Source organism: Podarcis liolepis (genome assembly GCF_965112155.1).
Source record: "Podarcis liolepis genome assembly, chromosome: 8".
NCBI classification, from domain to species: domain Eukaryota; kingdom Metazoa; phylum Chordata; class Lepidosauria; order Squamata; family Lacertidae; genus Podarcis; species Podarcis liolepis.
Genome location: NC_139560.1, coordinates 85,215,410 through 85,241,646, shown reverse-complemented (window position 1 = coordinate 85,241,646; position 26,237 = coordinate 85,215,410). Strand labels below are relative to the sequence as shown.

The 26,237-nt window shown below is 43.1% G+C and overlaps 1 protein-coding gene across 10 annotated transcripts in view; it reads left to right on the top strand.

Moving 5' to 3' along the window:
• The window catches only part of LOC310714110 (protocadherin alpha-C2-like), a 191,442-nt gene that overhangs the window by 136,208 nt on the left and 28,997 nt on the right, over positions 1–26,237 (top strand). For all 10 annotated transcript variants that reach the window (XM_083519131.1, XM_083519126.1, XM_083519129.1 and 7 more), the window contains exons 2-3: positions 11,614–11,672; positions 14,576–14,664. In XM_083519131.1, the coding sequence (XP_083375257.1) occupies positions 11,614–11,672; positions 14,576–14,664 (148 nt within the window). The remainder of the gene's footprint in view (positions 1–11,613; positions 11,673–14,575; positions 14,665–26,237) is intronic.

Here is a 26,237-nt window from a genome sequence, read left to right as displayed (position 1 = left end):
GTTACTTAAAAGGAAAAAGACCAACAACCTTAAATAGAAAATTAGCATAATCTGCACTGAGAAAATAGTCTGGATTATGCCATGGACAGCTTTTAATGGGCTTGGTGTGATGGACAACCTATTGAGGCTACTATGTCAGCTTGATAATTTCTGCATTTCTGAAATGAATCATTAGGTATAATTTATTTGTTTGACCTCAGTCCAGATAAAATACTTGCTGAACAGCAGTATGGATTTTTGGTGCCACAAACCTAAATAAGTTTACTGAAAGTAAAGATCTGGCTAAACGAGGCAGTGAAGATGCAAGATTGGAACTCCTATTGCTTAAAATTCTGGCAAAGAGCATGTGTATCAGGACCATGGGAAGAGTGGTTAATCCTTTCTCTCCACATCAGTTTCCTGATGAAAATCCCCCCCCCCCATCTGCTCTTCATTGCAATAAGAAAAACTTAAATGTACAGGCAGTGTGCTCATGTGAAGCCTCCAGTATATACACGGAGCTCCCACAAGGGCAAGAATTTCCCCAAGTCACTTGAAGGGTGGGTGCTATTCCTGCAATTTATTTTTCTGTGTTTGATTACCTATCCTGGTCACTGAAGTGAATTCTTTCTGCATATCAGACTGCATATAAAAAGTTGGATTTAAGTCATAATGTCAGAGTTTGAAAGTTTCATTGAAAACAGTGGAATGTCCTTGGTATTTTCCATCTTTAGGGCAAATAGCAGTGGTGGGTGTGAGAGAGAGAGACAGAGAGAGATACAGAGACGGAGAGAATAGAAAGGGTAATTCCCCACCCCCTTCCTAGTTCCAGGCCTAGTCTGATCACCCTCTATATATTGTTGTTTTTAACTTTAACCTACCACTACCAATACTACCAGCTATAGGATACATGATCATGAGTATATTGCTATCTCATCTAGTTTGGTTCTAAAGATTTTACAATCCAGTTTTGCATTTTCTTACATGTTTTGTAAACATGGAATAAAATGCATCAGTCAGAGACTGTAAAAGACAAGTCTGGAGACTTTCCTTACCTTTAAAACAGCACTAAATTATCCACTTGCTTATTGCATGGGAATTTACTAGCACTTTCCATGATGTCATTAATACTATAGTGGGGTAAAAGAGGGGAAGTTTTGTTCGAAGTAGGAAATTTGTAGTTGCCCTGTAACTTCTTGGTTGGTTTCTGGTACTGTAGTATGTTATCAGCGCAAAGAGGGATGCTATATAGATGTGACCATCACAATATCCTAACTATTTCTATCAGAGCCGTATCCATTGGGGGGGCGTGGCTAGCTAGGTTTTTTGCCCCAGATAGAGGAGTGCCATTGAGGCTCCTAGCCTGTGTATGTGTGTACGCAAATGTGTGTGGTGTGCGTGCCAAACTGTGTCTTTTACCTGGGTAAAATGGGAGCATTTTAGGAATGATACTGTTTTTTCATTCTGCCTTCTCTTGTTCCACCTCTGTGTGCGTCAGAGTTTTACATGATCAGCAATCCAAATCAAGGTCAATTTTCCAAAAAGTGCTGAGCACACCTCAGTAGCTTCCAGCATGGCACCTGTGTTCAGTTTTCCCCAGAAAGCCTTAGCGACCTGGATAATTGGAAGGTGAGCTGTCGGGGGGAGGGGGGATACTACATCAGAAGCTATTCAGTGCGCCAGCAGGAAACTGAAGCTAGATTTAGTTAAAACAATAGAGAATCTTGCTTATTGCAGTTTCATAATGGAAAGCATTTCCTGGAGGTTATGGGTATCTCCTTTAAAGGTTTTTAAGAAAAGTCTTGATGGAATGCAAGTGATGGGCTATTGAGGCTTAGAGCAGAGATTGGAAGTCCTTGGGCTGCCTTGCAGTTTTGTGATATTGTGTTTTGCCAAGACAGGAGTCCACATGAGACAGAGAGAACATATATCTGTACTACAAACCTATATCTGCTTTATACCAGTTTAGCTACATTGGCTTCTCACTAAGAATCCCTGGAATTGTTGTTTGATGATGGTGCTGAGAATTCTCTGCTAAAAATATCTAGCTGCTCCTCCCCCATCAAATCTGTGATGGAGGCAAACCCAGAGAAGGATGCAGGCAGAAGGCAACTGTGAGTGCAGCCAAAAAACAGGCTTTATTTTTGCCCCCAGGCAGTTTCATCATGCCCTCCTTTCCTGAATTTGCAGATTAATCTTTCCCCACTAAGTACTCATAGGACAGTTCCCAAGCAGAATATGTGTGGTAGTGGGGAGAGGCGGGAAGAGAAGCCAAATTACAGAGAAGACTTTGCACAGAAGCAACAAAACAAAACATGCTAGGGAAAGTGGCTAAATAATCTCTCCCCCCCCCTTGAAGTCTCTGCTCATTTTTTTTTTTACTTTTGATTTGGCCAAGGGAGGCAGGACAATTTATGCTAAACATGGGGGGAAAGAGGAAGCACTTTCCTTCTAATCTAATAATTCTTGAGGAATTCAGTCTTTGCAAATTCCAACACAAAATGACATGATCCACACACCTCTTGGAGTAATGTGCGGATAGGAACTTGAATATGTGGGGGATTTTGCGCTTCTGATTTTGAGATGTAGTTCTCAGCAGTTTAAATTATCAAAATGTGCTTTTAAATACCAATTTTGCCAGAAAATACGCATTTAAATATGCATTTGTACATGTATTTAAACAGCACAATGCTATTTAAATAGGTATTTAGAAATGATTCTTTAAAAATGCATATTACTGTGGAAATGGAATGGAACTATGAATAAAAACATGGAAAAGTGTCACACAACCTAGACAGTGATCTGGCCAGAGTGTTCTAGAACTGAAGGAGCCATTTCCTGGTGATGCTGTCCACCTGGGCGTGCATTTCTAGATTGTAATTTAGTAGCTTCTGAAAAGCACATGCTAACTGTGACTATTAAAAGTGCTTTGTCTGTCTGCAAACGACTGTTTTAAATAGACAAACTTTGTTCTGTGCAATGAAAAAAAAAGAATGCTCTAGGGTCATTTCAGCAGCATTAGTAGCGCAATAGCCAGCAGGCAGCAGAGAGATTGTTGGTGGCACTGCAGAGGCAAAGGATCAAGGCACAGGATTTAATGAATGTCTAGTGTTATAATTCATCACTGCTGGATGAACAGGGCAGTCAGGGCAGGATAATCACCTAAGGGGAACAACAAGCCTGGCAAGCCGTCTTGGCTTCACTGCTGACCCACTGTGAGATTAAAGCCAGCATTTGCAATTGCTGTCTTGCAGGAGAAGGGAAGAAATCTTATTTTACCATTGGGCTTTTAACGTAACCTTTTCAGAAAATATGTGCCATTCCTTGACTGTCTGAATACTTCTCTCTCTTCCCTGACGAGGGAAGTGCTGGAATCCTTCTGGCCACAGATGTCTTATGAGCTGGATTTTCACCTTCGTCATCTGTTGCTCTCCTCAGCAGCAGTTGAGCCTCTCAGTCTGCCTTGTCTGCTGCAAAAAGCCCTTTCGCCAGAGTGACGCTTAGCTTCAAAACTGTGCCTTCAGCAGAGATGCATTGTAGGGTGTTGCTATTGGTCAGTTGGCATGCTAAACCTTTGCCTAACAATAGCAACGTCTGTTTGGGTACCACTGTTTTCTCTGCCACCATTTTGAATGCTTTGAGAGACATTGAGATAGGAAGGGCCAACACATTTGATGTTTTCTGAATAATCACTGACTGTACGCACTTTCCCCCTTGAATTTAGTATTTGTGTGTTACCTTTTGTGAGCCACCTGGGGGCTGTTTCTTGGTTGAAACTCAAACAACAATAATAGGAACTCTGCAGCAAGACTTCTGAAGCTGCAGGGATAGAATCTAGTGATGCAGTTCAATTGCTCTGTTGTGCTCACAAATTTCTGCAGCGGTTTTATAGCATCTGCTCTCCCATCTGATCAGAGTGTGTGTTGCTGTGTACGAGGAGGATAGGAGGTTGATATCAGTGGCACTGGTAATCAGAAAGTAATGGCAGGAGGTGTTGTTTTGGCTAGGGTGAAGGCCTGGCTACTTTCCTGACTAACTACAGCTACTGGTGAGCAAGGAAAGGAATGAGAATGACTGCTCAAAAGAAAGAATCAGGGAGTGGCAGTGGCCTCAGATAACCCCTGGCAAAAGGCAGGAGAAGTCTGCCCTGAAGTGAAATGAGGGCAACAGAAGGGATGAAGGATAAGGGGTGCTTGCCAGCCCTCTTCCCACCATGTGATCCCCATGGAAAACTGTTTGTGGATCTGGGAGCAAGGCAGTAGCTGCCAGTTTCACCCTACAAAATGCAGGTACTTATAGATATCTACCAATGCACTTGAGAATGGCTTCCTGGAAGATTGTGAGAGACTCAAGTTAATCCACAGTAAAGGCTTGGGCAGATGAATCCCCCCCCCCGTCTCTTACACACACACACACACACACACACACACACACACACACTTTTTAAAGAATTGGAAAGGACCGTGAGGGTTATCTAGTCCAGCCCCCTGCAATGCTGGAATATTTTGACCAACATGACCCTGAGATTAAGAGCCTCATGCTCTACGAAGTGAGCTATCGCAGTTTTATGCTTATAGTTGGCAGGATTCAGCTAAGTTATTGCAGCCTTCATTTCCCCCCTGCAAATGTGATTGTTTGTAGATCTGTGATTTCTACTTCCCTGTCTTGATTAGGGTTTGAGCCAACACAAATGGAAGCCATCAGAGAATTTCTATTGCCCTTTACAGTGCAACCCTATATGTCTGCTCAGAAGTAAGTTCCATTGAATTCAGTGGGGCTTCACTCCCAGGCATGTGGATTAAGGATTGCACGTTGAGTCCTAGAACCAGACATACTGATTGATTTATTTAAACACATTTTCAGACTGCTTGGTATTTAAAAATCTCTAAGCAGTATACAAAAATACAGCATAAAAGCAACAAGACAGTGTCATAAAAGCGAATTGACAACACAAAAGCCAGACAAACAGGAATAAAAACACATAAAACATATAAAAACATATAAAAAAATATTCAGTAATAAGAGGGTTCAGTCTTATGGATCAAGGAAAGCCTGAGCAAAAATATATGATATTTCAAGACACCTGAAGCGACTAATGGGTGGTCCTTTATGCTTGTTCAAAGGCTTGTAATGCCCCCCCCCCCAATCTGGATGCCCTTCTCACTCCTTCCCTACATGGGCTCATTTGTACACTTAGTGGTTGCCTGTAGGGGGCTTCTGAGAGCACTGATTAAAGCAAGACACAGGTTTTATGAATGTGCATGGTTATTTTTCATCAAAACCCATCTTTTAAAAGATCTCATTAACTATTGGTGAAATTAGATGCAATAAGCATATAAAATTATTTTGTGTGTGTGTATCTAGATCAGGGGTAGGCAACCTAAGGCCCAGGGGCCGGATGCAGCCCAATTACCTTCTAAATCCAGCCCGCAGATGGTCAGGGAATCAACATGTTTTTACATGAGTAGAATGTGTCCTTTTATTTAAAATGCATCTGTGGGTTATTTGTGAGGCCTGCCTGGTGTTTTTACATGAGTAGAACGTGTGATTTTATTTAAAATGCATCTCTGGGTTATTTGTAGGACACAGGAATTCGTTCATATTCCCCCTCCCAAAATATAGTCCAGCCCACCACATGGTCTGAGAGACGGTGGACTGGCCCCCTGCTGAAAAAGGTTGCTGACCCCTGATCTAGATAGACAAGACAGATAGATGTAAGATATATTAGCTCTACCATGGTGACTTGTGCATTGGAAACTTCATGATTGGGATGATGTAATGTAGTCCAGAGATGGACTCTGTACAGGACTTCCCATGGGTTCGGTCCAGAAGCTGCAGCCGGACCGGAATGCTGTGGCCAGGTAGTTGATGGAGCCCTGAGACTCAGGCATGCTACACCTGTGCTGAGGGAACTGCACTGGCTGCTGATCACCTATGGGGCCGTGCTCAAGGTCTTGTTAACATATATAGCCCTGAACAACTCATGACCAGGTTATCAGAAGGGATCACCTGCCTCTATAAACTCCCTTAGATCACCAGGGAACATTCCACAGAATATCATAGTGACCCCAAAACTATGGAATGCCCTTCCCTCTGCCATACATGAAGCCAATTCACACTTATTCCAGAGATTGGACCCTGTTTTAAATATTTGAATCCTCAAAATTTCTGTTTTATTTGCTTTTTAATGTTTTTGTGCTCCTGTTTTATTGGTTTCAGATTGTATTTTTGCTTAATGGATATTGTGGATTAGATAGAAATCTTAAAAACATTAAGTGATTTAGAAAAGCTTTTAAATAAAAGAATAAATATCATTCATTTATCTACTTAAAATGTTTATATGCACTAATTAGAAACAATATTTTACTTATTTTACCCCATTGTTTTCTGCTTTTCCATGGGTTTGTTTTACTGTGGTTCTTCATGCTTTCACTTAGGACTCAAAGCAGTTGAGGAGACACTCTCTGCTGCATTTGTAGAGAATGCTCCTCCTCCTCCTGCTCTCTCCCCAGAGATCATTATCCAGAACCACTGAGAGGGAGAAGATTTACAGAGCTGTGATGATGGCTGTTGTGCAGTGCTCAGTGGAAATGCAATGTTCTGACAGAAGGGACACCATTAGAGCAGCCATTTATTGTTGTTTGCACTTTGGACCACAAACTGAATGACATTAAAATCCTTCTGAAAGCTCTTCATTGTGTTTAAAGACAAGGAGAGCACAGAAGCTGCCAAAGAACCAGAAGGTCTAAAAGAGCTTTTAATTACCTTCCTCTCAACTCTTCTCAAAGTGTTAGAGTACTTTAGTGGCTGAATTCTGAACAAATTATTAATCATTACTGCACTTGCTTTCACCAGCTTGTATCCATTAGTTGCAAAATCGAGAACTCCAAATTTTTCTCCATCTAGAACAGTTGGGGACGTTGGCATCTCAAACGTCATCCCCCCCCACCCAAAAACTCTTCCTCTTGCATACCTCATGGCAAATCACAAATGCTTAGTATTTTGCCTTATGCATGTTTGCAAAATGGCAGCACTTAAATTATCACACGAGTATGGAAACTGAAGTTTATTGTGGGCTCTTAATTTAAAGAAAGAAAGACAGAAAGTGGCAGGTGAAGCTTCTTTGTATAAAGCATATTGATCCAAGAGGACATTCTGTAAGAAACTCAAGACGAAATGCAGAGCTATCTTTAAATAATTTACTGTGTTCAATGCATTTAATACGAAAAAGCAGGACTGGGCATTTATTCCTGTGCTGTTTCCAAGAATTCCACTACAACAGCACTCTTATTATCTTGTGTTATATTTGTGTACTTGTTGCTTTGCTGTTATGAATGTTATCCATTATGGCATCAAGCCAATGGTTTAAAGCGTGGACTTTTGACCTCAGCCATGGGCACATTAGTCAATGAGGGGTTTTTTGGGTGCTCTGAGGACATAAACCATGGAGTCCTCAAAGAGGTCACTTGCATTGCTGCTATCCTCAGCTAGCAGACATGCACCATTGCAGGACCTAACAACATCACCACTACAGATCAGAATCCTACCATCGGAGTTCATTCACCTGCATATACTCCAATGTGACACATGTAGTTGCCTGCCAAAAAAGGCCTTCTGCTGTCTGCATTAGACAAATAAATCTGTCTCCATGTAGAAAAATGTCTCTATGTAGACTCAATCCTGACATAAAAAATTGAACACCAAGAAACTAGAGGGAGAACATTTTCATTCTCCTAGGGTAATCTGCAGATGACCTCAAGTCAGAGGCACCAGCTTCAACAAAAAATACTTCAAAGGAAGGCTTCCAGTGTAAAACAGATGAGTTGCACAATTTGTAAGCAACTTTGGCTCTCCTTAGTTTAGGCTTAATGTCCAGCTATAGAAAGCAATTCTCTCTCATTATGTTAAGAATTAGGATAGCAAGAAAGGGAGAGCACTGCCACTAATGACGGCCACACTCTCTCCTTGACATTCATAGAATCATAGAGTTTTAGAGTTGGAAGGGACCACCAGGGTCATCCAGTCCAATGCAGGAATCTTTTGCCCAACATGGGGTCAAACCCATGACCCAGAGTCTCGTGCTCTGTTGACTGAGACATCATAGGGTTACTGCTATCTTTTGTCTTCACTGTTTTGTGTATGTGTATGTAGAGAGGGAGGTGGGCTTAATGCAGTGGTGTCCAAACTTTTTTCAAAGAGGGCCAGATTTGATGAAGTGAAGGGCCGTGAGTGCCGACCAAAGGGCCAGCCAAAGTTGTTAACTTTTTTTAGGATTGAAGTTGTTGAGCTTTTTTAAGGGTTGAAGTTGTTGAGATTTTCTTAGGACTTTACCCCAGGAAATAAACTGCCACAGGGGCTGGATTAACCCAACCGGCGGATTAGGCCCGTGAATTGGAGTTCAGACATGCCTGGCTTAAAGAAACAGCTCATATGATGGCTGGAATACAAGTGGAATAAAACCCCACTTACCATAACAACCCACTTTGTGGCTGTATGAAGAGCTGCTAGGGCTAGAAGTAGGCCACCATGGTTCTGTGCACAGCTGCCAATGCTGTGAGCCTACAGAGCGTACAGATCAAGGACGGCTTAACTATGGTCCTCCAGCTGTTGCACTACAGCTCCCATCTTCCATGATCATCAGCCATGCTGGCTGAAACTGATGGGCGTTGTATTCCAATGACATCTACACAGCCACAGTTTAGCCACCTTTGCCCTAATAACAAAATGTTCCCAGGTGCTAGAGTGAGTCCACCCACCCCTTGGCTATCCTCAATAGGAAGGGCTCCAAAGTCTTCATGTACAGATTGGGACTTTGCTTTGGGCAGTGATAGCATTTCCTGGTTCTTTGCTTCCTTCTTTGACTCCTGGATACACCTCCAGTCCTAATCTCTGATGTTAAGCTTGGCTCAGCTTTATTGGCCAATACACAGGTTGTAGCCAGGGCCTCAACTAGTCAGGTTGGTTTGGATGGATTTCACTTATTGCAGACTGAGAATGTGGACAAGGTAGGTCATAAGAACATAGGAAGCCAGCAATGACTCTCCAGGGATTTGGACAGGAGTCTTATCTGGTTCTACCTGGAAATGCCAGGGATTAAAACTGGGACCTTTTGCAGGCAAAGCATGTGTGCTACTGCTGAATTTAAATTGTTCCCAAGGTGCTTGGAGAGACGTGGCCCATCAGTAGTTCTATGAGAAAGGAAATGATCATGACTGCCACAAAGGAAGTACCAATGCAGCCGATGAAGATCTTGCCTTCCTAGGAAATTGGAAACTGCCTCATGTATCCAAGGGCAGGGGTGTGGGTGCTAGGAAAACCTGTTTGCACTCTTCTGTTGCACAACTGCCTTGCAGTGTAGGCAAGCTGCATCTTAACTATCTGGTTAACTTACAGCCCCCAGATGTTAACTATCTGGCTAACTTACAGCCCCCAGATGGTAGTGGATTTTGGGGTGTTCAAGAAAATGCTAAAACGTGGGATCCCAAAACAATGCACCCTGCACTTCTCAGCCAGATCCCTCTCGGCTTACTCAGGAAAATTGGGCTAACATTCAATTGTCTCTTCATCCTGGGATTCAGCACAGCTTGCTTTTCTCTCTATGAAACCCACAGTTTCATCCTAGTAGCAAACATCCAGTGGAGAGTCCAATTCCTAAAGTGTTTTTTGGTGGTGGGGGAAACAGTTGTAGTTGTTGTTATTTTTTATTAAATTTGTAAATCATCCTTCATCTGTAGATCTCAGAGTGGTTCATAATATTAAAATATAATGCAAAAACACAAAATAAATATTAAAAACAAGAACATAAAAAGTCACTATCCAAGAATCCCCCCTCCCCAAACACACACATTTAAAAGGGGTATACGATGTTAATCAACCAATGCCTGGCTAAAGAGGAACTTCCATGGGGAGAGCATTCCATAGATGGGGAGCCATTGCAGAAAAGGCCCTGTTCTCGTGTTGCCACCCTCCAGACCTCTTGTGGAGGAGGCACACAAAGAAGGGCCTCAGAGGATGATCTCAGGGTCTAGGTAGGTTCATATGGAAAGAGGGTCTTTGGGGGGGAGGAACTGGTGCAAGCAGGAGACATAAAATACACTTGAGTCACAAGACACCCATTGAGGTTCCCTGGAAGTATCATACTTAATGATAATATTTGATGGTAAAGTATGACAAATATTTCTCTTGTAAGCAATTTAACAAAGAAAAGTAATTTAAGATTTTGTAGTTTCAGTTTACAGAGAGGCATTATTTCATAGGAAAAACAATGAATATGTGACATCTAAAAGATTCAGATTTATTGGGTGTAAACTTTTGTGGGCTAGAGTCCATTAGCTGTGAATCTAACAATAGATGCTGTATCAGTTATTTGTGAATATGAAAAAGGAGATATTTGTAGACCAATAGGTTGATACATTTATCATTATGTCCATGAATGCTGGTCAGGGCTGAGATTTGAGCTATAGAATGGGGTCTTGTTTCTTATTTCCTTCTCCCATTTTTAGATCCCTTTTCTTGAGGCATTAGCTCCTGCTGTTGTGACAAAACATGTCTGCTTTTGATGAAAATCTGCTGCAGTCGGCAAGCCTGATATAATCTAGTGTAATTCTCTGCAGTCCATAAACCCCAGCAGAAACTCCATCACAAGCAGAGTGGCTGAAATCCACTCTTCACAGGAGGCTGCACTTAATGGAACTCAGAGAGACACCTTCCAGTAGAAGAGAATCGTTTTCTCTTTCACTGGATAAACAAACAAAGTGTTATGAAAAAAACAACAACCTGCCTTTTCCATGCATTCTGTGGTAATCCTTAACATTCAGCCATGGCAATATTAACTAAGAAGTATATCCTAAGTATATCCTTAATATTCTGCTTCCTAACACATCGTTTCTCACCTTCCTGTATCGTGCTTTTGAGTTTTGCATCCTGTTAATTGTTCACATTGCATATGCACTTTGCAATCGTTAAACCTTTCCTTGCTGGTGTGGGGTTGTATTCCATTTTTAAAATACTAATATCAAATTTGTTTGCCATCAGATTTTTACTGCTCTGAATTATTTATTTCTAACATCTGTGCAGAGCTCAATTGTGGAAACCTCTAGGTGGTTTACACAGAACATAAACTATACATTAAAACATTAAAATTATCAAAGAAAGTCAGGATGATTATTTTTTAAGTTTTAAAACATAAAAAAATCCAAGTGTACATAAAATCAGTAGTTAAAAATATACTCTTTCTGAATGAAAAGTACCTATTAAAATGCACGCCAATCTTTCATATCTGGGCAGGCTTGCCTAAACAAAAAATGGTTTTTAGCAGTCACTGAAAACAATATAGCCAACATGCCTGCCTAATGTCAATGGGCAGGGAGTTCCAGAGTGGAGGTGCTGTCATCATAATGGGGGGAGGGCAGTCTGTGTCCCCCCAGATGTTGGACTCCAGTTCCCATCCACCACAGCCAGACATGGCTCTTGGCAAACCCTACTGCTTTTGAGTGAGTATATTTTTGAGATCATTTGGCAGATTTTTTAAAAAGCTGAAGAAATCTGGAGGTGATCCGAGATTAGAATGCATCGCTTTTAAAACATGTTTAAGCATAAATTAATATTGATTTCTTTCCCTCCTTTGTTTTGCAGCCAAAACCACCCAATCCTGACTGGCGTTATTCTGCATCTTTAAGAGCTGGAATGCAAGGGTATGTATCGCATGTACCCTTCTTTTCTGTGAGGAAAACTGTTCATTTGCAACCTGCTTGCTTTAAGGTGCATTGGCCTTGATCCACCAGGAAGATGTCTGCCTGTCTTGTAGGCTGGTTGGTTGGATGTTGTTTTGGGTTGCCCTGGGCAAGACAATGTGGTAAAGGTAAAGGGACCCCTGACCATTAGGTCCAGTCGTGGCCGACTCTGGGGTTGTGGTGCTCATCTCACTTTATTGGCCAAGGGAGCCAGTGTACAGCTTCCGGGTCATGTGGCCGGTATGACTAAGCCGCCTCTGCCAAACCAGAGCAGCGCACGGAAACGCCATTTACCTTCCCGCTGGAGCGGTACCTATTTATCTACTTGCACTTTGATGTGCTTTCGAACTGCTAGGTTGGCAGGAGAAGGGACCGAACAACGGGAGCTCACCCCGTCGTGGGGATTTGAACCTCCGACCTTCTGATTGGCAAGTCCTAGGCTCTGTGGTTTAACCCACAGTGCCACCCGTGTCCCTTAAGACAATGTGACATATAATAATAATAATAATAATAATAATAATAATAATAATAATAATAGCAGCATGACTCTGCCCTTGTGGCGTAGGAGAAGTTCCTGGTGGAGTGAGCCCATAAGCAGCTGTAAGGTAAGCACCCAAGTTTTGATCTTTGGACATGCAACTTTCAGATATTTTCCAAACTTTTTAAAATAAATGTTTATAACGTATAGCATTATTGTTCACACCCTGATCTCTGAGTGGTGAGAGACCCAAAGGGTGCCAGTGCTTACCCTGGGTTCAGATTCTGTGGAATGAAGGAGGCTGGGGTGTCATTAGGATATGTAGTTTTAATTACACAAGTATACAATCTGAGCATAGAATCATAGAATTGTAGAGTTGGAAGGGACCCCAAGGGTCATCTAGTCCAACCCTCTGCAAGGCAGGAAACTCCGATAAAGCATTCATGATGGATGGCCACCCAACCTCTGCTTAAAAACCTATCAAGTAAGGAGAGTCCACCACCTCCCAAAGGAGACCATTCCACTGTCAAACGGCTCTTACTGTCAGAAAGTTTTTCCTGATGTTTAGTCGGAATCTCCTTTCTTGTAACTTGAAGCCATTGGCTCCGGTCTTACCCTCCGGAGCACAAGAAAACAAGTTTGCTTCATCTTCTATATGACATCCCTTTAAGATATTTGAAGATGACTATCATATCTCCTCTCAATCTCCCCTTTCCCAGGGCAGTGCACAGCATTCAAACCTAGTGTTGGTTGTACCCAATGAAGTCATCTGCAAGGCATTCCACTTGCAGAATTGATTTCCCTTCCCCCTCCTCTCCCTGTGACCCCTGCACCCCCCAAATCCGCTCCAGGAGTGTGCATGGCAGTGGGGAGGAAGAGAGAAAGTTGCGTTCTGCAAGATGACATGACTTCACTGGATACAAGCCTTATCTCTACAAATCATTTGATTCATTTACTATCTTCATTACTATTTTATTAGTCATTTCTGTTCCCTGTGTGATACACATTATACCTGTTATATAGTTCATCTTCCAATAGCCATGAGTTGTGGCTAGGTGTCCAAAGCTACACAGAATGTGTGTATGGTTGAGCAAGAATATGACTCCAGACAGTCTGCCACATTGAAAAACATCTCTCTGGGTTGGATTCAACAATGTGCTGGGGCAAATGTCCCATCAGCACAAGCATTGCAGCTTGCCAGACAGAATGATCCGCTCCTTCCCCTGCAGGCTGTTCTGGGAGTTTTCCCTGCCCCCAAGCCAATTTTGGGGAGTGTCAATGGAGCAGAGGAAGAAAAACCTTGCTGTGTGAACTTGCACTGACGGGACTCATTAGCTGAATCCCGCTCTCTGTTCTGTGTGGCACCCTAGCAATAGTAACTGGGGACATCATCAGAGTCCGCATGACAGCATCAGGTACTCCAAAATGGCACTGGGCACCTACTTTGGGATAAAGGCCTATTTTATAACATGGTCACCAACAAATGCAAATAACTGAGCCAATGAATTATATCTAATGAAGCAAGGTTGGCTTGGAAATTGACAACATTTTTGCCATCAATAGAATCTAATAGTTGACTTTAGAATTTTGGATCAAATTTCTCCATATGACAAGCAAAGCACATGCATTTATTTTTTTAAACCCACATGGCCTTTGTCATTATCACTTGAGTTTACACTTTAATAATGTGTGGTTGCTAAATGTGCTGGTCTTATGTCAGAATGTTCACCACATAATGTGTCAGAAAAAGATTCTGTGGAATGTTTCCTGCTGTTCCCTCTTTCTCCAAGCCAAAGGCATAAGGTGCCATCACTGCTGGGTATTGTAAATTACAGCAGAATACTTGCTGTAAGAGTTTGGTTAATGGTAGCAAGCTGAAGGATGCCTGGAACTGACAGGACAGTGTTTCATTATTTACTTCAATGGTAAGGCATAAACACTATTGGGATTTAGTAATTTCCCAGCTATGTTAGACATGTCACATCTCATTAATGGAAACAACCCATTCCGTAAAGGCAACATTTGTGCAACATTTGTCTGACTTGGATGAGAGCAGGGATATAGTAAGTTGTGGAATGCAAATATACAATGAAGGTCCACTATTGTACATTGAAACATTAGATGGTTTCAATGATACTTTTGCAGGAAGCACACTGTAGCAGAAAAGGTGGTATATTAATACTTTCATCATAAGTAAGAATGAAAAAATTTGCATAAATGGTTGTTGCTCCTGCTGTGGGTGATGATTATGATGGTGCTGATTATGAGCAACTGTGACAGTGAGCATTTTGGAATGTGTAGCGGAAAGGGCAATGCTGCTTTTAAAAAGGAACCATATTGTTTTAAAGAGAACAGCATAATCTAATCACTGTGTACATTTGTTTAGTGCTGTGCACATGGAGGAAGCAGGAGGTTTACGTGTGGGACCTGGAGGACCTGAGCAGCAGTGGCCAACAGTATCCAGCGCAACAACAGGTAAGGGGGGGGGAGTTGCGCCATTTTCTCTGCGTGTCTTGGAACCAGATTCTGCTTGTTCATAACTGTCCTGAATCACTCTCTGCCAAAGAACCTCTTGAATTTGAATGAAGAAGGCAAAAGAACAGATGGGTACCTGATACTGGCCTCAGTCCCAGGCTTCCAGCAGCCTGCATCAGAAAACAACTTGAGATTGTTTGAATTGTGCTTTGAAGAACATTTCTAAACAGCATGGAAACAACATTTTTAATATGACAGAAGAGGGCACAAAATAATAGCGGCTGGTTGTTATTTATCTCCTCATTCTTATTTTATAAGCTCAGGAGAAATGTATCTCCTCCCGCCTCTCAGGTGAGATTTAAGACCAGGGAGGTGTAATATCATCACTACTGGCGTATAAAATTGGATTGTTTACCAGTTATGGGGGTGGGGGATGCTGTGATGGTGTTCCACATGCAGGCAGGCACACCACAGACCCTTGCCTCACTACAGTGGTGCCCCGCAAGACGAATGCCTCGCAAGACGGAAAACTCGCTAGACGAAAGAGTTTTCCGTTTTGGAGGTGCTTCACAAAACGAATCTCCTATGGGCTTGCTTCGCAAGACGAAAATGTCTTGCGAGTTCCTGCGGGGTTTTTTCCCTCCCCCCTTTTTCTAAGCCGCTAAGCCGCTTATCAGCTGATCCGATAAGCCGCTAAAAGCCGCTAAAAGCCGCTAATAGCGCTAATCCGCTAATCCGTCAATGGGCTTGCTTCGCAAGACGAAAAAACCGCTAGACGAAGAGAATCACAGAACGGATTCTTTTCGTCTTGCGAGGCACCACTGTACTCTCAAAACTCAGGATTTGCATATTGGGTACCTCAAGGGGATTTTTGGATTGCCTGAAACAAAGCAAGGACTGCTGAAGCACATTGTGTCTCCTCCATGATGCAGACATTTGAAAAATGCTGCAGACAAGCATCTCCTAAAACCGAATCTATGTCTTTAAGCTTGCCATATAAGGGAAATGCCAGGGGGTGGGAGGAGAGGGAGCGGCTAGACAAAATCAAATCTTACATTTCTTGTTTGAGGGAAAGGCCACAATGCCAGGAGGAAAAAAGGGCAGCTCCTTCATTATTGACAGGTCTAGCTTGTAATAAGAGAAAATGATGTTTTCCGTGCTTGCCAGCCCACAGTGCCTTGGGGGAAGGAGCAGCCTTATAACAGTGAAACTTACGTTTTTAAGTTTAAGGAAGAAACCAGGATGAGGAGGGAGACATCCTTCCTTCCTGACAGATCTAACTTATAATCAGAGGAAGTGATTTTATGTTTTAATTCTTCTCACCCCAAAATCAACTCTAATGATATGTAAGTTACTTTGAGTCATTTGCATAAGTAAACGACTAATAGGAATAACTAATAATGGCAGTTAGTACAAATGATTACGAACAGTACTTTTTCTGGGGGTACTGAATGGTACACAACACCGGCACCTTTTACTAGAAGAAAAGCATTGCCTATGAACCTGTTTGTTTGTCTTTTCTTAGGTTTCTTACCCAGGGGGAAGGCTGCAGTTTTCAGATCAGTTACCCACAAAACACTAGGGAAAGATTAAATGATTCCTTTTTTACACATCAAAAAACCTGTAACAGCGACCCTTACAGGAAAACTTCTGCAAGTTTCCTTCTGAAACTTGGCAGGATCCATGCCTTCAGAAGAGAGAGCTGTGCCCGCACATTTCATGGAATCCCAGCCCCAGATTTAGAAAGCTAAAGATGCCATCTTTTCTTTTACAAAAATCAAATTTACATAGCACAGAGCCCCCTGGACCCATGTGGTTGTGATTTTATCCACTCTTGACGGATTAGTATGTTTGCAAATTTCTTCTACTTCTGTTGAAAGAAAACAAAAATGATAGCTGGTGTTTTTTTTTACTCACAATAGTGAAGGAAAGGGAGTGTGAAGGGAAAGAAACAAGTAGGCGCAAACTAACAGTGAGCCAAATCCGGCAGCTCTTGAGACACCTCAGGCCACATTTTGTGGTGTGCTATTTGGGGTCTGAACTAAATATTGTGGTTGGTGCACTCAGCTACTATATAATGTGTTATAATTATAGCTCTTCATTTTTAGTTGTTTTCTGCTCTGGTGCCCAGGTTCATGAACTCATGCTATTCCCCCCCCCCCCCCCATAGCCAGTCAAATTAAGATATGCTTTCCATGAGGCAATTGACCCATTTCATGCCATTACACTAAAGTGAACTAACCAAATGTTTGCTTTTGCTGTGTCATTTCCACTGCCCCAGAGTTACACCTGTGTCTTGCCAGGCGTTAATTAGCTGCTCATTTTCAACAGGCCTATTTAGCTGTTGCAGCTCTCTCCCTCTGACTGGAATAAGCTGCACCTGATCCCAGTTTCAGATACACACCTTCTGTACAGTTGGCTTGCTCAATTTTTTTATTTCCATTAGGTGGGTCAGTAAACCATTCATTTAATTTATTGGTCCACAAAAGCTTTGGCCAAAGTGCTTCGCACTGAAGGAATCAGTCAGTTAATCAATGAGAGTTTCAAAAGATGATGTCATAATAAGTTTTAAGAAGGATAAAGAAGTTAATCGTTAAGCCAGCAAATCCTTAATTCCTTGCATGCAGCTGCACTCTGAATTTGTGTAGCATAGCAGCAGTTCTGTGCCTGGAGCATGAAAGCCCGTTCTCAGTTACATGGATCAAACTTCCATCGGATTCAAAGGGAGTTTCACCTAAGCAAAGCAGAGCAGAGTTCATCCTGTTGATGCTTATTTCTTTTAAGCTAATGCCATGTCCTGAATTTCACTCTGGCGTAAAGAGGAAAGTGGAAAATGAATGGCTGAGCTGCTTTGAAAATCCATGGGCTGCAATGTTGTTGTCACCAGAAAGTAACAGAGTATGGAGCAGAAAAAGCACTTAAAATCGGCCCCTTTTATTGGCTTGCTGAATTGCTGATTTCCCCCCCTCCATCAGTGTCAGCAGAGGAGAGGGGAGATTTTTCTAAAAGGTATTTCATGACTTTGTAACAGTAACATTATGGTCCTGGTAAAGAACTTTAATTAACATTTTTCTTTGATAAAATGCACCCTTTTGAGGTTGGTGGGGGGTGATTAATACACAGCTGCCAAACGTGAAGAAACATTAGACTAAATTTTAGACTAAAACTTCCAACATTTGTTCTGTTGGCCTACTTTATTCTTACCGGCTTTTGCACTTCTGATACATTAAAATAACTCAGTTAAAAGGGAAGGATTAAGTGGTGCATAAGAATTGTGGGGTAAACCAGGAACTACAGAGAGCAGCGGAGGAACACGACTCCTTCTTCCTCAAGTTTACTTTTCAGGATACACAGCCATCTTTCCAAGGCAGCTAACAAGTAGCAGTAACTTATATTTTAGAAAAACACAACAGTAAACAATATTTTTTAATTTTGCATATATATAAGCAGTGATTCATACACAGTTGATTTTTTATTTTTATTTTTAAGTCCCACCCCCTCCCACAGAGGTACCAAATGTCTATTTAATGTCATTTCACTTTTTAGTCTTCCTCAATTTGCGTGTGCTCTCAGAGGCCGATTATAACCATGTTCTATCATAGAATTGTAGAGTTGGAAGGGATCCTGAGAGTTCATCTAGTCCAGCCTCTCTAATGCAAAGTTCACAGTCTGGCCACCCTTGCTAGCATGGGCCCTGGTGCGAGTGCTGCAATTGCACCATTATCACCCAACAAGTTCATAAGTTTATTATTCTAGCCAAAGGCCATGTCAAACTTGCGTTAGGCATTGCATTAATAAAATAATACAGAATACAGTCATACCTCAGGATACAGATGCTTCAGGTTGCATTTTTTCAGGTTACGGACCCACCGAAACCCGGAAGTACCAGAACGGGTTACTTCCGGGTTTCGGGGGTCGCTCATGCACAGAAGCACTAAATCACGCTTTGCGCATGTGCAGAAGTGCTGAATCACAACCCGTGCATACGCAGACGCGCCGCTGCGGGTTGCAAACGTATATCCCGCATGGATCACGTTCGCAACCCGAGCGTTCACTGTGTAGACCTGCAATATTAAAATCCATATAAAAAGACTTTGCCAAGTTCCTGAGCATTAAAACACAGTTTGCCTTATGCATCTCCGACAGCTCCAGTTCTAATATTATTTTGCCTTTTTCAAATCCAATTCGCCATTTTCCACTTTGCTACTAAATATCTTTAGGGCGGGTCTTCCGTGTGAAGATGGCAACAAGTAAGGCTTGAGCTCCACAGTCTAGTTTTAATTGAATAGCTTTAAAGTTTTAAAGTCATTTGTCTCAGCACTTAATACTAATTGCAAATTCAGGTAAGGAGCATATCTCTTTTAACTGTTTTCCTTCTTATGTGGTCTTAAAAGTCATATATTTTAATTAGAGGACAGGAGCTGGGAGAGCAGCTGTTTGGGTTTGATGTTTTTAACTGATAACAAACTCATGAGAAAAACTTAGAAGACCATCTCATCCTAAGGATACTCTGCAGTTTAAACATGGTTATTACACGAGCACAGACCTGTGGTGCTTCAATTAAAGTGTCCAGAAATCCATTGCCAAATTTAGTCCGGAAATTTATGCTGGATTATTGTGACTCAGCACAGGAGGTGGAGGTAACTGCCAAGTGATTGTGGCAAGATGGACAGCCATGGTCCTTTACATTGTGAGAGTGCAAGTAAGGGGCTGGAGAAGCCTTTTTCCAAGTAAAAGCTTAGCTACCTGGTCAACTGAGCCACACTTGTTAGGAGATGATGTATATGCTCCCAGGCAACCTCAGCTTCCAGATTTAGGAAATCATTTATTTATGTTATAAATACCTGTCTAATTGAGACTGGAGAGGCAGTATTGAACTAACCTTTTGGAATCCTGATATATGGGACAAATTTTGGTCTCTAAGTCATATTTTTGTTGACAGAGAGCTGTTATTCCAGTTAAAACATTGCCTGAATACTGCCCCCACCCAGTGTTAAATATCTATCCCCCATACTTACTAGAGAAATGAAACTGTAGTCTGGAAAAGGCCATTTGAGAGGAAGGAGCAGTAAGTTCTCAAGCCACAAGACTCCTGCCTTTGTCACCTGTCCTAATAATATCCAGATACACTCCAATAGACAAGAAGGGGAAAACCATCATATTGACCCAAATGCAGGTACTGGAAGAAATATGTCCAAGTTAGAGGCCCAGAACTCCTACTCTGCTAGCAATCCACTTTCTACAAATCAAAGGGATTAAACATTAACAAATGCTCAAGATAAGCCCAGGTCTGGGGGTAATTACAGAAAAGCAAATTATGATACCTTCAGCTCTCCTCTAAGGTACCATAACTGACTACAAAACATCCAGAAAGGTCTTAACATTGTTTTATGGAACCTGGTGGGATAATAATGTGGGAAGTTGTCCGTGGATAGAAACTGACAAAGGACTTCAATATAAGGGTAACCCTTTTATTAGCGCGTTTGCAAAGGCGGACCCCTCGTACCCGTGGATACGAAGAGCCCCGATCGGGCATAAGCACAGCAGTTTTATCCCTAGCTGCCGCCCCTCTTTTGGAGGCTTGGCTTACAATCTATCTACCAGAATTCAGCACATTCCTAATACATTGTTCAATCTACTCTATTCATTTTTACTCCCTTCTCAGTGTGGGCATCACCCTTTGGCTCTCCCTTTCTGGCATACGCGACTGTGTTATCTTGTATACATGTCTAGCTCTCAAGGCTGAGTTTGAGGCACGTCTTTTCTGTATGCTTTCATTGTTTCCCAATCTCACAATCCCCCCTCTCTTTTGTACCTTGCCTCAAACTCACATAATAACTACAAAACAATTTTTAGTCTCAGCTAGACTCAAAAACATGTTATGAGCTCTTGGGGGAAGAGGTAATTTATTTAATTGTTGTCAAAGCTCTCAAATACTGAGATTGGCTGTTTGCTGACCTTAGTAGTATGTACTTTTATGATTAGGTGCCCATAAGGATCCTTCCCATTTCCATCTATCCCCAAACCAAGGTGAATATATTCAGGTCTAGTGGAAGGGAGTTCCTTAGCCCACAGACATACAGGATTGCATTGTCCTGACCCACAGGCCGTCGAAGCCGCTCCCCTGGTGATATTTATCCCCTTCGGACCCCTATATAGGGGTATCTCTTCCACCCCATTGGTATACCAATAATTCCATCTAAGTGGCCCCTACATTGGAACCGGCAGCCTGCTGGAACAGGTACTTATCCTCTTGGAGATAAGCTCTCTCCCAGCTTAATGACCCACAAGTGACTCCGGCTTGGTCGTTAGACCCTTGTCCCTTTGAAATAGCAATGCATGCATCAAAACAAACATGTATCTTCTCCGTGCCCCTGGTGGAGTTGTGAGCTATATATCCCTGCCTATTTTGTGCTAGGGAAAACATATGTGCCCTTTCACTTGCCTTCTTTGCCGTTCCCCCTTTATTTCCATATACATATATGCTAGAGGTAATAGGTCCCACCGCTAGGGGCTCATAACATTCCGTTTCATTCTTTTGGGTCTTACATCTAAGATATTGGGTCTGATTGTGGACACAGGGGTCTAATTCTACTACACACTCGGGGGCAACATTATAATACATTAAAGTTCGTGTAACTACTGTCCCAGTTTTAGTAACTCGGATACATTGGCTGCAGTTCTCATCTTGAATTTCGGTGGCCAGGATACTCCCTAGCATAATCAGGAGGCTGAACCCTCCTATCATTGCCTCCGTCTTAATTGGTTTACTGCTTGCACTACCGTGGGAGTCCAGCTCAGACTGCAATTGACCTCTCCCTCAAAGGTGATGGCACAATATTGTATAATTATGTCTTCTATGAAAATTATGTCACACAACTCAGTGCAATGCACACATAACACACAACATTCGCAATGAGCGCAGCAACAGCATTCATAAAAACATTTGCAAGTACAGAATAGACACATCGAGGTCAGCGTTTGGATTCTTTCTGGTTAAGCGTCACCTTCAGCGGATTATCGGGGTCAACAGTTACCCTCCAGTCCTGCGGGGCTTTCTTGACCCTGTGATAGTGAGTCCACCCGTGCTCTCTGGTCCTTACTGCACTCGGTGGTCAGCAATACCTGGAACGGACCTTCCCAAGCAGGGTGCAATTTCTCCGCCTTCCACACTTTTATGATGTTCCAGTAAGGGAGGACGCTGGGCCAAAACGCCACGTCCTGTAAGGTGATCTTTGAACACCAGCAAATATTTCTGCTCCCCCTCTCTGGTAGCTCTGTGAAGTCCACCTGTTAAGAGAAGAGATAACAAAGACGGCAGCGATTGCACAGAACAAATTGATATATTAACTCAAAGGGGTCAGCATGGCAAGAAACTTCGCAAGGGGTTAACAGTTCTGTTCCTTGGGTTAAGTTTGCCAGCCGAGATTTTTAAAAGTCTTCCTGTGCTCTAAGTTTCAGAACTCTAAGCCATGTTGCAAATTTCAGTTCATTTGCCAGTGTCTGTAGAAAGAACAATGCGCTCCTTGCTTCTGGCAAAGTCTCAAATTCCTCAAAGTATCAATTCCTATGCCGCAGCTCCTTTCAGAGTAAAATTGCACATTAAAAAGAAAAACTTGACAAAGTTCACAGAAAGCATTCACTTGCTTTTTAAGAAAGTCACTTTTCCAGGTTAATACTTTGGGGCAGGGGGATGGGTAACTTTTGGCCTTCTGGGTTTATGTGGCTGAACTGTAAATCCAGAAAGTGTGAGGTTCAGGGTAGCTGGCTGAATGCAGCAGTGTCCTTCTTGGAATAGGAGCCAAGAGATAACGCTCTGAAGCTACCTCCAAGCGCCTGGCACAAGGAAAAAAAACAAACTGATGTCCTGTTACTTTCATGAATGAATGTTAGAAACAGTTAGTTCACTCGCTTCTAGCTGCAACAGTCTTTTAGCAAGAACAGAGATGAGAAGAAATCATTTTTGAGAATTTCGCCATATTTGTAGGCCTTTCCGCTGCCCGTCTCATGCCTTCTAAAACATTTCTGTGATAAGTCTCTAAGGCCGCCCTTCCCTCTGTAGTGTTGTAATCCCAAGGGGGGGTCCTTCTGGGGTTTCCCATCTATTATCCCTTTGTTCCCATCCCTCCTTTTTCATGTAATCTATCTCTTGGGGGTAAAGACCAGGTTTTCTGTATCTGCTTTGGTCAGGACAGGTACTTTCAAACTATATTGTTGTACCAGTGCGGCTCTAGGGGTGCCCCTGACAGCTTCCTTTGCTCTCAAATCAGCCCACCTATTTCCTACTTCTTCGGGGCTCGTCCCTCTGGTGTGGGCTGGAACATGAACCACTGCGACCTTTTCTGGTCCAGTGAGGGCATTTAATAGTCTTTCTAGTAATGCCATGTGTTCTATTTGCTTTCCATCCGCCTTAATATATCCCCGGTCCCGCCAAGTCCTACCAAAGGTATGTACCACCCCCCCCCATGCATAGCAGGAGTCTGTCCATATGGTTACCTCTAAGCCCCTTGCCAACTCGAGAGCCCGTGCCAGGGCCATAATCTCACATTTCTGGGCCGACCAGTTCGCCGGCAAAGCCCCACTTTCGATTATCTCCCCATCTTCCTTAACTACAGCATATCCTGACTTCCTTTTTCCTTCCTCAACATAACTAGATCCATCAACGTACCATCTCTCCCCCATTACTAAAGGGATTTCTGATAAATCCTCTCGAACCTTTGCCATTAATTGTATAGTGCCCAAGCAATCATGCTCATCTGGTTCCCATTCTTTCCTTTCTCCTATCAAGAACTCTGCTGGATTTAAATTCCGATCAGTTCCTAATGTAATATCAGGGCTGGTACGTAGCACTGTTTCGTAGTGGGTTAGGCGGCCATCCGTCATCCAGGTGGAGGCTGCCCCAGTTAGTATCGTGGAGCTCAGCTGCTGCTGCCACCACCTGGATACACGTGGGCCATGCTCGCACTACTGGCTCCAGGGTTTTGCTAAGGTATGCGACCGGCTGATACCGCCCCCCTCTCTTTTGGGCCAAAACCCCTACCGCGGTCTGGGAACTGATCGTTACATACAAATGAAACGGTTGCTGGAGATTAGGCAGTGCTAAGACTGGGGCCCCGACCAGTGTTCGTTTTATTTCTTCCCATCTTAATTCATCCTCTGGCTTCCGCGTTACTTTTTCGTCCCCAATAAGCTTTTGGTTCAAAAATTGAACCAATTTTGCATATTGGTCTATCCATAATCTACAATACCCCAGCAACCCTAACATCCTCCTTATATCTGTTTTGTTTCTTGGGGGTTGTAGTTCCAAAATTCCCTTAACTCTTTCTGGGTCCAATTTCCTTGTTCCCCCTTCTAGTAAGTGTCCCAAATACTTTACCTTCCGCTGTACAAACTGTAGTTTGTCCTTAGACACCTTCACCCCTCCTCACTCTTCTCAACTCTCTTGCTCCCAGACCGTTATCCTCTCTCATATTCTGCGGCCCTCTTTGTGCACCCCCCAATCTTTAAGTTTGCTCAGTTAGACATTGCCCACACAGCAGTGTTTGCTTGTAGATTAAATGTATGTTCAAGATTACTACCCTGAACCTGGACCTTCATGTTGAGACAACACAAGAAACCAGGAGCGACACACATTGTGTTGTATTTATACTCTTCTATATGGAATAGCTCTATGCTTTGCCCACAGAGCACTGAAGAGCACAGCATTGGTTTTCACTAACTAAAAAAACTTTAAAGTTTTTAGAAAACTGTATTTTACTGCAAGCAAAGAAACAAACAAAACCAGAGTTCTTCCAAACTCTGCAAGGAGCATTCTAGACAGCCTTACATTGCCAGGCCTATCAAGAGGTGTGCAAGGTCTAGCACTGGAAAGGCTGGTGTAACGTTGCAACTTTTAAAACATGCACAAGCTAGAATACACACCAATCATCCACCTTTTAATTGCTTAAAGGTAAGAAAGATCAAGAGACAAACCCCCACTTTCAAAATATGAAACTGGGAGTCTCTGACCCTCCAATACACATTAAACCCCTAGAACCTTGTACTGGTTGAAAACCTCATTCCCCTTTCTCCAACCCTATTTCGAAGCCACTTTTCTCTTCTATTCTGCAGCCCCGCTTTGCTTCAAAGTCTACGCAGCTGCCTCCTCTCCTTTAGGGCAGCTCCTTTTTCACCTTTCCCTTTCCCCTTCCCTTACTCTGACTCTTGCCCATGTTTACAGTGTCTCCGACTCGCACACACACACACACTCACGCGGAATCGCCTGGCCGCTCCCCTCGCGGGAAAGACGGAACCGCAAGCTAATCCTCCCGTCAGGGCAGAACCCTGATCCACACTCACGCATCCGTATGGAACCTCTCTTCCGTTCAGGAGACGATTCTCTCGCCCCCGTCCCGTTCCACAGCCCACAAGTTTCTTCACTTTCCCACGTCTACTCACCCAGTACAGTCCAGCGTCGCTTCTCGCAACTAGTGAACAGGCGGGCGTCCCCGCTGGGTGCTCGCGGTCCCGGACCGCCAATGGGTGCTCGCGGTCCCGGACCGCCAAAAATGAGACCTAGTTCTCTCTCTCTATCCCCCTATATCAAGTCCTGTCTTTTAGCCCTCGTGAACCGTCACGGGTGGACTCCGGCTCGGGTCACTCCGAAAAGACGGAGGGGCGCCTACCCGGATTCCGAGATCCCCCCGAGCAGCCCGTCGAGAGCCCCACGTTGGGCGCCAAAAGTTGTGGGAAGTTGTCCGTGGATAGAAACTGACAAAGGACTTCAATATAAGGGTAACCCTTTTATTAGCGCGTTTGCAAAGGCGGACCCCTCGTACCCGTGGATACGAAGAGCCCCGATCGGGCATAAGCACAGCAGTTTTATCCCTAGCTGCCGCCCCTCTTTTGGAGGCTTGGCTTACAATCTATCTACCAGAATTCAGCACATTCCTAATACATTGTTCAATCTACTCTATTCATTTTTACTCCCTTCTCAGTGTGGGCATCACCCTTTGGCTCTCCCTTTCTGGCATACGCGACTGTGTTATCTTGTATACATGTCTAGCTCTCAAGGCTGAGTTTGAGGCACGTCTTTTCTGTATGCTTTCATTGTTTCCCAATCTCACAATAAGAAGGTGGCTAAGGACTACATTTGTATACTCCAGAAATTTGATATAATATGTTTGCAAGAGACTTGGCTGCATGAATTTAACTCTCCCCCTGCCCCCGACCTACAGGGTTATAACTCTTTTAACCAGTCAGTTGTTGAGAAAATTTAAAAGGGCTGAGGAAGTGGGGGCTTGTCTACCTTTACATCACTTGGGCTTGCAGGGCGCTGTGTGGGCACCCCTTAAAGCAGGGCGGCGCCGGCCGCTTCAGCCAGCCAGGCTCCCCACTGCACAGCCCCACTTAGCTTCAGTGGGTGGGGGTCACTCCGGTGTGTGGGCAGAATACCTGAAAATGACTCCAGTAAATGGCCTTATTTGATGCTTTGCAGGCCTGATAGTAATGAGCTGCCCAGTGCAATGCGGACATCATGTGTCTCAATCATGTTGTTTCCTCGGGGACCCATTAAGTGCAAAGTGGAAGAAAAC